Source organism: Gossypium raimondii, chromosome 9 (genome assembly GCF_025698545.1).
Source record: "Gossypium raimondii isolate GPD5lz chromosome 9, ASM2569854v1, whole genome shotgun sequence".
NCBI classification, from domain to species: Eukaryota; Viridiplantae; Streptophyta; class Magnoliopsida; order Malvales; family Malvaceae; genus Gossypium; species Gossypium raimondii.
The window spans coordinates 13362721-13376220 of record NC_068573.1 but is presented as its reverse complement, the minus strand read 5'-3'; the positions used below and the strand labels follow the sequence as shown (position 1 = coordinate 13376220).

The window sequence follows — 13500 nt, the reverse complement described above, 5'->3', positions numbered from 1 at the left end:
GCCATAAGTAGTGCTGCCATGTCTCGAGAGCTCGAATTAGAGCATACATTTCCTTGTCGTACGTCGGATAGTTGAGAATGGCTCCATTTAACTTCTCACTAAAGTATGCCACGGGCCTTCCATCTTGTGTTAAAACGACTCCAATTCCGACACCTGATGCATCACATTCAACTTCAAACATTTTAGCAAAATCAGGCAACACAAGCAATGGGGCATTAGTTAAACAAGATTTAATAGCATTAAAAGATTTTTCTTACTCCTCATTCCAATAGAAAGCTGAAGATTTCTTAATCACACTAGTTAAAGGTGCTGCCAACGTGCTAAAGTTTGGAACAAATCGACGATAGAAGCTTGCCAACCCGTGGAAGCTCCTCACTTGGCTGATGCTCGTAGGCCTTGGCCATTCTCGAATCGCTTTCACCTTGTCTTGGTCAACCTTCAATCCCTCCGAGCTGACCACAAAACCTAAGAAAATAACCTTGTTAGTGCAAAATGTGCATTTCTTAAGATTAGCATACAAGGATTCTTTTCTAAGCACACCCAAAATAGATTTTAAATGTAGTAAATGTTCATCTAAAGACTTGCTATAGATGAGTATATCATCAAAGTAGACAACGCAAAATTTTCCGATAAAAGAATGTAAGACATGATTCATTAACCGCATGAAGGTGCTAGGCTCATTGGTAAGCCCGAACGGCATGACCAGCCACTCGTATAGTCCATGCTTTGTTTTGAAAGTGGTTTTCCACTCGTCCCCTTCACGCATTCGAATTTGGTGGTATCCGCTCTTTAGATCAATTTTGGAAAACAATTGAGCACCACTTAATTCATCTAACATGTCATCTAGTCGCGGTATCGGATGTCGATATTTAATAGTAATCTTATTCACCGCGCGACAGTCCACGCACATACGCCATGTTCCGTCCTTCTTTGGCACCAATAATACCGGTACAGCGCATGGGCTAAGGCTTTCTCGTATATATCCCTTCTCCATAAGTTCATTAACTTGTTTTTGTAACTCTTTGGTCTCTTCGGGATTAGTACGATAAGCTGGACGATTGGGAATAGAGGCTCCGGGAAAGAAATCAATTTGATGTTCTATTCCTCGAATGGGCGGCAACCCATTAGGAATGTCTTCCGGAAACACGTCCTCGAATTCCTGCAAAAGAGAAACAATCGAAGAGGGCAAATTTGGATCCAACTCGTTAGTATTCAAAAGAGTTTCCTTGTACATAAGTACAAGAACCGATTGTTGCATCAAATAAGATTTCCTAAAATCACTCTCTCTCGCATAAACACTCATTTTCTTTTGCTCTTTTTCTTCTCTCTTTTTTTGTTCGATCGATTTATTGTTTTCTCTCACACTTTTCAAAGGTTTTTATTTTTTCTTCTCAATGTGTTTTTTGCTCTCTTTTTCATTCTTTTCTTTTTGTACATTCTCTCGAAATTTTTCAAAAGACTCTCTTAACTTCAATTGATCTTCATAAACCTGCCTTGGCGTCATTGGAACTAAGGTTACATTCTTCCCTTCAAACTTGAAAGTGTAGCGGTTTGTAAAACCATCATGAATAGCTTTACGGTCAAATTGCCATGGACGACCCAATAACATATGACCAGCATGCATAGGTACCACGTCACATAAAACCTCGTCGGAATATTTTCCAATAGTAAACGGCACCAAAACTTGCTTAGTTACCTTCAACTCCCCTCCATCATTAAGCCATTGAAGCTTGTAAGGTTGAGGGTGCTTAGTTGTTGGCAAGCCGAGTTTTTCAACCATTAAGGTGCTAGCCACATTTGTACAACTCCCGCCATCCACGATCAAGCTACACACCTTACCTTGGACATGGCAATGTGTATGGAAAATGTTCTCCCTTTGTTGTTCGTTTTCAACACTTTGAAGACTAAGACTTTGTTTTATGACGAGGATTTCGCCATCAACAGCATATTCAAGTTCGTCTTCTTCTTCGGCGACTTCATTAGGTTCTTCATCATCATCTTCCTCCGATTCGATTTCCCCATTAGCCCGCACGATCATGTTACTTCGGTTAGGGCATTGACTTGCAATATGGCCCCTCCCTAAGCACTTGAAGCACTTTATTTCTCTCGATCGATTCGGAATGGCAACTTCTTTGCCTTTGCTAGTTTCGCCAACGGGTTTGTTCATCTTAGAAGACAAAGATTGATCCTTAGTACGATTAGAAAAGTCTTTCTTACCCGTGCCTTGGTTCCACCTTTGAGGATTGTTGGTGTTAGGAAAGATTCGGCTAGAACTTTTTCTTTTCAATTGCTTTTCAAATTTGATAGCAACATGCACCATATCAACAATATCAATGTAGTGTTGAAGCTCCACCACATTGGCTATGTCACGATTAAGTCCGGCCAAAAATCGAGCCATGGTTGCTTCGCGATCTTCATCCACGTTCGGACGTATCATGCCAATCTCCATTTCTTTAAAATAGTCCTCCACGCTTCGATTTCCTTGCATAAAATTCTGCAACTTTTGATAAAGTTCACGATAATAATAAGAAGGTATAAATCTCCTACGCATTACGGCTTTCATTTCGGTCCAAGTTGAGATTGGCCGCTCCCCGTTCCTTCTTCGACTTGTAGTAAGTTGATCCCACCATATCATTACGTAATCGGAGAATTCGATTGCCGCCAATTTCACCTTTTTGCCCTCCGAGTAGTTGTGACACTCGAAGACCAACTCAATTTTCCTCTCCCATTCTAAGTAAGCTTCTGGATCAGACTTCCCTTGAAATGGGGGAATAGATAGCTTAATACTTTTCAAATCATCATCCACTTAATCTCGTTCTCTAGGACCCCTATTCCTTTGACCCCGTCGCCTCTCACTTTGATTCGACGCTTGGTCACTTTCCACCTCGCTCGGTTCGTAGGGATCATTCTCAAAAGGTCTTGCTCGTCCTCACCCCCATCTCGGTCCTTGAGGGGTTCCTTCTCGTGTTGGTCCTCCTTCCACTCGATCGAGTCTCTCATTAATAGATTCAAGTTCAGTTCGAAGCATTCGTTGGAATTCCCTTAAGAGGGCTTGTTGACCTAAATCGGGAACTCCTCCTCCGACATTTCTTATCGGTTGTCTTTCGGTCCTTTCCGCCTCGTTTTGCTCGGGATTTTCAGACATAATAAAGATTCCTCACCACAAAGACTCACGTTTACTCAGAAAAGAAAGAAAGAACGACACTCACGCTCGTGTTTACACTCTTTTGGCTTTTACCTCCTCTCGAATATGCTCACACACTCGTGCCTTTTTCCTCTCGTTTCTTCTCTTATAATTTCGTATAAGACTTGGTAGGGCTTGATCTTTAGTTTAGAGGGTCGGCTTCAAAGGGTTTGCAAAGGAAAGTCGTATGGTTTAGGGTAGGCTCGAAAGAAAGAAAGGTTTAAAGATGTGGCGTATAAAATGGTTTCACTAATTGGAGAAGAATTTTTTTTTAAATAGCGTGAAATTTCACTAAGAGGGATATAAAATAGTGTAGAATGTGATTTTAAAAAAAATTTTGTTGAAGTGTCTCCAGACTGTATACAATCTTTCACGTTCTTTTCGTCCGCACCTAGACCGTATACAATTTTTTTCTTTTTTTCAATTTTTTTTGATTTTTTTTTCGATTTTTTTTTCAAATTTTTTTTTCACGAGTCTACTTACTCTGGCTCTTCTCGAACGTCAGTTCTTCTAGTTTTAACCAACTCTGATACCAAATGATACGCCCCCATGTGAACACTTAAAATAGGCTGAATGTAGATGTTTAAGGATGGCAAATTCGGCTGAATATTCATTTGGTAGTGCCATGCATGTTTCGGCCAAATACAATGAACCTTAGGTGCATGTACCCATGCCGTCCAAGGGAGATTCCTGCACCAAATTAAATCCACAAATTAGTTCATGCAACACATACATTAAATTCGACAGCATAGGAATATAAAAAATCTGCTCATTTAGTTCGGTCAACTAGATAAATATTTGTGGTAGTTTAAGACATATTTAAGGCACTAGACTAATTAGAACATATTAAATAACACTCAATAATTATTTTGACCAGAAATTAAACTCAATTAATTAACTTAACTAATTTAACTAACAACTTAAATAAATATTCCAGCAAAATGAATATAAACGCAATTGAGCTTAAAATGAGCTGATTGAGCTAAGAGTGAGCTCGATAAGCTAAAGTTGAGCTGAATGAACTTGAAGTAGATTGCACGGATTGCTTAATTTGCTGGCCCATGATTTTTCAAGTAGAATAGCCACGGATTCACTCCAAGCTCGATCCACCAAAGTTGAAATTGGATTCTTGAACTTATTAGCTCTAGCTCGAGTAATGGGTCCTTTTGGTAGCTCAAGGGAAATATCATTAACACTCGATAGCTCTTGGGTCTCGATCGCATCAGCACACTGAATGTAAAGAAAAAAAACAAGAAAAAAGAAATAAAAAAACATCAGTTTTCAGGTGATTCTAAAAAGCTTTACTTTTTTTCTTTTTCGATCTGTTTTTCATTTCTTTTGATATATACATTCGAAAAGGAAAAAGAAAAAGGGAGAGAAGCAGAAATGTTTTTTTATTTCTTTTGGGTATTATTCATCATTTTTTTATATTTTACACAATAAAAAAGAAAAACGAGGGAATCGTACCTTGTTTCCGGAAGCCGTCTGATCTCTGACCCTTTCCGTTGCAATCGGGGCCTTGGCGGAGGTCATGGACGCGAGAACGGCGCCGTACCTGGGGCTGGTACCTAGGTTTCTTTGAAAAGGGAAAGGGGAATCTGATGTTTAGGTTTTAGGTTTTGTATATTTTTTTCAGTTTTATAAAACGTAAAACGATGCCGTTTAGGGGCTTGCTGTAACAACCCTTACCCGTATTCGACACCAAAATAGGGTACGAGGCATTACCGGAGTTTACTAATTAATTTTCAGACATTTCATTTTTATCTAACATTCATATTTATAACCAATCAAAATCAAAACTTTAATGAGCTAACGTTAACAAAATTAACTTATACACGCCATAATAACCAGAATCAAATCATCCAAAATTACTGATAGAACCAGTGAATAATGTGTTATATCTCCAACAAGCTTCCGATAACCATTTCAAAGCATCTAATAACTATACATATTACCAATAATAATTCAGTTCAATATAAAACACACATATATATAATATTCATTACCAAATAGCATTCACTTCAATTGAAATTAAACAAAATATAGTTCATACGAACTTACTGGACTAAATTGCGGAAATACCAAAATTTAGGAACATTTTAGAAATTTTCTATTTTCTCAATTTCCACCCAATCTTGATCTAAATTAATATTTTATTCAATTTACTACTTTAAATAATAAAACAATTCATTTTATGCAATTTGGTCACTTTTTGACGTTTTTACAAATTTACCCTTAAATTTTTACCTTTGTTCAATTTAGTCCCTGAAACATATAAATTGGTTTTTTAATAAAACTCATGCTACAGAACTCCAAATTGAAATCTGTTAATTGTATCTAAAACTAGGCTCACATATCTTCTAACCATAAAATTTTCAGAATTTTTAGTTTAGCCAATAAGTACATTTTATTCATTAAAGTCATCTCTATTCTGCTGTCTGATAGTTTCGACCCTTCTTCACTAAAAATTAATTATCTCATCGTACAGGATTCGGATGATTTTCCCATTTGTTTATATTAAAAATAGACTCATTACGGATTTTAATCATGTAAATTTTAACCACTACTTATTTTTCTCCAATTTTTTATGATTTTCCAAATTCAGAACAGGGGAACCCGAATTCATTCTGACATTGTCTCACAAAAATTCAAATATCTCAAAATACACAAATCTTTTGCTTGCTCTGTTTCTTTTATATGAAATTATACTCATCAAGCTTTAAGTAAATATCTTATTAATATTCTAATTTGATTTCCACAATTTATGGTGATTTTTCAAAGTTAACCTACTGTTGCTGTCCAAAACTGTTTTAGTTCAAAATGTTGATTACTAGGTGTATAACTCCCTTTCTCTATAATATTTCCCATCACTTTCACTTATTTTTCTTCACTAATATATCAAGAAAATAAGACCATATATAAGAAAACTCTACTATAACATTATTTCCATGCTTTTTCAATAATATCAAACTTAAAAATAAATTGAAATCTTGATGTTCTTACCTTGTGCTATTGATTTCAATCTTTAACTTGATTTTCTCTCTCCTCCAGCTAGTATTTCTTGAATCTAACTTGATATTCTAGCTCCCCATAGTCTCTTTATCAATTTTCTCTCTTGGTGGCTATGGAAATTTCTTTGATTTCTAAGTGAAAATGGTGATTTTTTGGTGGGAGGACCAAATTGTAAAGAAAGGAAAACTTCTTTCTTTTTCCTCTCTTCTCACGTTAGTTTCATGGAAAATGAGATGATTTCTCATCATCTTTCCTTCCTTTTATACTAATCATTTATTAATAAAATAATACTACAAACATTAATAAAATAATAATTAAATAACATTTATCTAATTAATTAATTAAAAATATCACCAACATCATCATTACCTTCTAGAATTCTCTCTCCTTCTAATTGACCATTTTGCCCTTCATAATCTTTTGAAATTCCATCCTTGAGTCATCACTTAATTTGGTAAAATTACAATTTAGTCCCTCAAAATTCTTCACCTTTTCAATTTGGTCCTAATTCATCCATTTTCCCTAGTTTCTAGATTATTCCACCCTTAAAATATTTACACTATTGGTCCTTCAACTTTTTCATATTTACACTTTAACCCGTCAAGTTTTGAGTATTTACTCTTGGGCAACAAAACTTTTCTCACTTTTGCGATTTAATCCTTTCTTGAATTAATATGTCATAATATACCTTCCTATCATAATGCAACCCATGTCAAAATTTTAAAATAAATTATTTTTTTCCTCGTCGGATTTGTGGTCCCGAAACCATTGCTCCAACTAGACCCAAAATCGAGCTGTTACAACTCTCCCCCCTTTAGGGATTTTCGTCCTCGAAAATCTTACCAGAAGAAGTTACTTCCAACTTTCATGAAACACTTTCACTAACTTTCCAGAATCCCTAATCTATTTAGTCTCATATATCTCTTTTCAATAAGTATTTCTCTATATCACATTTTCTGAAATATAGATTTTTCATTTCGATTACCCGTCTTCATACTCGTGAATACACATGCTTAAATACATACAACTCGAATCACATTTAGATAAATCAGTTCACTCTAGTAAAACAATTGAGTTGATTTCAACTACCGAACATTAACATATCAAAGCACTCTTTTCTTTATGTTGAGAATATAGTTCAAACACACAATCTTTCAACATTCTTTTGGCATGCGAATCACCAGAATCACCACATTTTAGCTCTGGAATTTCATCATAGCAAAACAATACACTTTCTAAATATGTATGCAAAACAGAACAATAACCGATCACAAACCGACCAATCTAATAGAGCTTTCGTCTGACATCATAATTAGCTAACATTCTCATAATATAAGAACTCTATTAGAAACTGAACAATTATACACATATCTCTGAGGATAAAAGAATATATATAGAATATCTAGAAAAAAATCATCGTTTTCATTTCGATTGTAATCGTCACATATAGGCATCTTTACCACTTAATTATCATTTCTCTCACTAATTATGTTATCATGGACCTCACATTATTCCATTCACTAACAATCTCATATTTCTTTAGAAACTGAGTTCGCTTATTACACTAGGCTCAACTATGTTTGCATTACTAATTATTTGATCACTGAACTCTTTAGTTCACATTTATGAGTTTATTCAACATGATTCTCGTAAAAATTTCGTCATAAAACAATACTGATAAGGGGGTGATGATGAGGTCGTAAAGCTTCTAACTTATTCTCACAAATACATATATATATGACTTAGCTTTCATCATCAATGCAATACCATTATAACCATATAGTTCATTCATATATTTTATCATATATAGGGGTTACACGCCCGTGTGTCTACCCGTGTGGACAAAAAAAATCAGCTATTTTGCAAGCCTTATTCCTCACTTATTTGATCTTTTACCTTCACCAATATTTTAATACATTCAAGTACCAATTTGAGATATTCAACTAGGCCTTATAGTTTTCACCATTTGTTCATTTCATAGCCATACCAATAACCATCATTTTCTTGTATTTCAAATAAATACATATATCTAAACATAAACATGCAATTCACTATTCTTCCTGTCAATTAAAATTTTAAATGACAGATTCATGTAAATGAGCTCAAAATCATTATCTATTTAATTTCTGTCACTTAAATTCACATACACATAATTTATTAACATAACCTGTCAAGCACAACCTTTGGATGATGAGATCACATAATTGAGCTCAATTTCACTGTTCAATATGGTTTATCACATAAAATTTACTTAACACTTACCACAATTTGTCAAATTAGAGAACGTCTTACGGAATTGAGTACCTCGTTTTCTCGATGCCATGGTCCAACTATGGTCTTAAATGTAATCACATATCACATACCGATGCCATAGCCCAGCTATGATCTTATACGGAATCACATATCGCTTACCAAAAGTACTCATTCGTGCGTTCTACTCAATTTAATCTTCCAATTCAATTTCCAGCAAGCTGATTTTCTGTGTCACAGTCACTAATTTATTTTTATCTAGAGTTATAGGGCTCCAAATTGAATTATGTAAATTTTTCCCAAAACTAGACTCATATTCCTCTCCACCATAAAATTTTCAGAATTTTCAATTCATCCAATTAATACAGTTTATTCTCTAAATATTCCCCTGTTTCACTGTCTGACAGTTCTGACCTCTCCTTACTAAAATTTACTTAAATCTCTGTAAAAAATTCAAAAAATTTTCTTGTTTGTTCCTATTAAAAATAGACTCATTAAGGAATTCAAAAAAGTAAGCCTCGAGCCATGATTATTTTTTTACAATTTTTAATGATTTTTCAAAGTTGGAATAGGGGATCTCGAAATCAATTCAGCCCTGTCTCACTAAAATTTAAATATCTCAAAATATATAACTCTTTTGCTTGCTATACTTCTTTCATATGAAAATAGACTCATTCATCTTCAATTTTATATATTACCCAACCTCTAATTCAAATTCCACCATTTATGGTGAATTTTCCAAGTTATCCAACTGTTGTTGTTTTAAGCTGTTTGTAACCAACTTGCTCTTTTGTAGTTTTGATACTTCCATTCATCTTACACATGGGTTGATTAAATATTAAACCCAATATTCCCCACACAATCATATTTAATTTACGTGTTCAATCACCCTTCCAATTTTCCTGTTGAACACTCAGAATATTAACCGTTATTTGGTGGATTCAACACTTAGCAACCACCAGCGAGTCGGGGAATCAGCACTTAGCAACCCCTTGGGGGAATCAGCACTTAGCAACCCCCTTTTGCACATTCAAAGATATGGTGGAATCAGCACTTAGCAACCACTAATGATTCGAGGAATCAGCACTTAGCAACCCCTTATACAATCTGTTATGGTGGAATCAGCACTTAGCAACCACCGATGATTTGGGGAATCAACACTTAGCAACCCCTTAGGGGAATCAGCACTTAGCAACCCCCTTTATATTCAATGGTACCCGATTCACATAGTAGCCTGCACGTAGTACTACAAATGTGACCATTTCCATCCGATACACATAGTAGCCTGCACATAGTACTACACACGTGATCGAAGCTATTCCACGTAGTAGCCTGCACATAGTACTACACATGTGATCGAAGCTATTCGGTATGCATAGTAGCCTGCACATAGTACTACACATGCGACCCATCATTCCGGTACACGTAGTAGCCTACACATAGTACTACACACGTGATCGAAGCTATTCGGTACGCGTAGTAGCCTGCACATAGTACTACACACGTGACCATCACTTTCACTTTTAAATAATGCCCTACACACAGTCCATGCCACACATGTGACATTTCTGTCATTTCATTCGTATCCCTTTTTATTCCGAAGGTTCATTCGGGAATTTTCCTCTTTTTCTTACTTCTCTTTTTATCAATGAAATTTCAATTTCTCGTCTTTCTTGATTTATAGCAATACATTTAACTTATATAACATTCACACTATCACAGGCTATATAATGACATGTATATTCCAAACTTCACATATGCTACGTTCGGTCTGAGAATCGACTAAACCGTAGCTCTAATACCAATAAATGTAACACCCCTTACCTATATTCGACACCAAAATAGGGTACGAGGCATTACCGGAGTTTACTAATTAATTTTCAGACATTTCATTTTTATCTAACATTCATATTTATAGCCATAATAACCAGAATCAAATCATCCAAAATTACTGATAGAACCAATGGATAATGTGTTATATCTCCAACAAGCTTCCGATAAACATTTCAAAGCATCTAATAACTATACATATTACCAATAATAATTCAGTTCCAATATAAAACACACACATATATAATATTCATTACCAAATAGCATTCACTTCAATTGAAATTAAACAAAATATAGTTCATACGAACTTACCGAGTTAAATTATGGAAATACCAAAATTTAGGAACATTTTAAAATTTTCTATTTTCTCAATTTCCACCCAATCTTGATCTAAATTAATATTTTATTCAATTTACTACTTTAAATAATAAAACAATTCATTTTATGCAATTTGGTCACTTTTTGACATTTTACAAATTTATCCTTAAATTTTCACCTTTGTTCAATTTAGTCCTGAAACATATAAATTGGTCATTTTAATAAAAACTCATGCTAGTTGAATAATCATATATTTTCCTCCTCCTCCTCTCCATTCCACATCCTTAATATATATAACATGCTTCTATGTAACATTATCTATAATTTCACATTTATTTATATTCATTCAAAGCTGTCCACTTGAGTCATAGTCACTAAATTATTTATATCTTGAGCTACAGAACTCCAAATTGAAATCTGTTAATTTTATCTGAAACTAGGCTCACATATCTTCTAACCATAAAATTTTCAGAATTTTTACTTTATCCAATAAGGACATTTTATTCTTTAAAGTCATCTCTATTCTGCTGTCTGACAGTTTCGACCCTTCTTCACTAAAAATTAATTATCTCATCACACAGGATTTGAATGATGTTCTCGTTTGTTTATATTAAAAATAGACTCATTTAGAATTTTAATCATGTAAATTTTTACCACTAATTATTTTTCTCCAATTTTTATGATTTTCCAAATTCAGAACAGGGGAACCCGAATTCATTCTGACCTTGTCTCACAAAAATTCAAATATCTCAAAATACACAAATCTTTTGCTTGCTCTGTTTCTTTTATATGAAATTATACTCATTAAAATTTAATTACACATCTTATTCATATTCTAATTCGATTTCCATAATTTATGGTGATTTTTCAAAGTTAACCTACTGTTGCTGTCCAAAACTGTTTTAGTTCAAAATGTTGATTACTAGGTGTATAACTCCCTTTCTCTATAATATTTCCCATAACTTTCACTTATTTTTCTTCAGTAATATATCAAGAACATAAGACCATATATAAGAAAACTCTACTATAAAATTATTTCCATGCTTTTTCAATAATATCAAACTTAAAAATAAATTGAAATCTTGATGTTCTTACCTTGTGCTATTGATTTCAATCTTTAACTTGATTTTCTCTCTCCTCCAACTACTATTTCTTGAATCTAACTTGATATTCTAGCTCCCCATAGTCTCTTTATCAATTTTCTCTCTTGGTGGCTATGGAAATTTCTTTGATTTCTAAGTGAAAATGGTGATTTTTTGGTAGGAGGACCAAATTGTAAAGAAAGGAAAACTTCTTTCTTTTTCCTCTCTTCTTAGGAAAATGAGATGATTTCTTATCATCTTTCCTTCCTTTTATACTAATCATTTATTAATAAAATAATACTAAAAACATTAATAAAAATAATTAAATAACATTTATCTAATTAATTAATTAAAAATATCACCAACATCATCATTACCTTCTAGAATTCTCTCTCCTTCTAATTGAACATTTTTCCCTTCATAATCTTTTGAAATTCCATCCTTGAGTCATCACTTAATTTGGTAAAATTGCAATTTAGTCCCTCAAAATTCTTCACCTTTTCAATTTGGTCCTAATTCATCCATTTTCCCTAGTTTCTAGATTATTCCACCCTTAAAATATTTACACTATTGGTCCTTCAACTTTTTCATATTTACACTTTAACCCGTCAAGTTTTGAGTATTTACTCTTGGGCAACAAAACTTTTCTCACTTTTGCGATTTAATCCTTTCTTGAATTAATATGTCATAATATACCTTCCTATCATAATGCAACCCATGTCAAAATTTTAAAATAAATTATTTTTTTCCTCGTCGGATTTGTGGTCCCGAAACCATTGTTCCAACTAGACCCAAAATCGGGCTGTTACACTTGCGACCTGCGCGGTGACCCGACCCGAGGGAAGGATCCGCGTGTTTCATCTCAATGGTTTATTTTCGTGTTTGGTTCTTCTATTTTTGATTTACTTCAGTTTAATCCTTTTTTATTTTTTAATTTGGCCACATAATTCGATCCTGCGTCCAATTTCGTCCTCCTGTCAGTTGAGGAGACGAATGTCTGAAACGACGCTGTTTCCAATGATCTGACTTGAATGCCACGTGGGACTTATGCGTTTAATTTCGGTGATAGTCACCCTGATTTTAAATGAATTTCAATTCGGTCCTTTTCATTTCATTTTATTGCAAGTTTTACCCCTAAATTTCTGCTTTAATTCCCAATTAGTAATTTGTTGTTTTTGCTACTAAAATAATTACTTTAATATTAATTTATCATTATTACTACTACCATTATTATTATTATTATTATTATTATTATTATTATTATTATTATTATTATTATTTTTTTATTATTATTATTATTATTATTATTATTATTACTACTATTATTATTATTAGTGTTATTATTTATATTAGTTCATATATTTATCTATATAATTTTTATGTATATGCATTACTTTATTATATAATATTATTTTAAGTGTTAACATTTATATACGATACTATTTTATACATATATTAAACCGTTTTGATTATATACATGTATATATAATATATTATCGAATTTTATTATATCTTTTATTTATTTATACATACATACGATTTTTTAAAAAAAACAAAAAACCTACTTTAATATATTTTGCTTACTTCAACTTTAATATATTATTATGTATATATGTTATTATTTATATTATTATTAAATCTTTCCTTCCTCATGTATTATTTATTTAAATTAATATATGTATATAATTTTATGTATTTTGATATAATATTTATTTATTGGGATACTATTATTTTATGAAGTATTTGTTTTAACTATATTTTTATTTATTTCAAACTTTCATGTATATATATATTATTTTAAACTTATTTTAACATAACTTCCTT

At 33.0% G+C, this 13500-nt stretch overlaps 1 protein-coding gene across 1 annotated transcript; it reads right to left on the bottom strand.

Moving 5' to 3' along the window:
* Window positions 1–253: 253 nt before the first annotated feature.
* Window positions 254–3000, bottom strand: LOC128032557 (uncharacterized). Its single transcript, XM_052621169.1, has 3 exons — window positions 2850–3000; window positions 1490–2757; window positions 254–1159 (listed from the first exon to the last, which is right to left on the bottom strand). Exons 1-3 carry the CDS (start codon window positions 2998–3000, stop codon window positions 254–256), a joined length of 2325 nt encoding a protein of 774 aa, XP_052477129.1.
* Between the last annotated feature and the right edge of the window lie 10500 nt (window positions 3001–13500).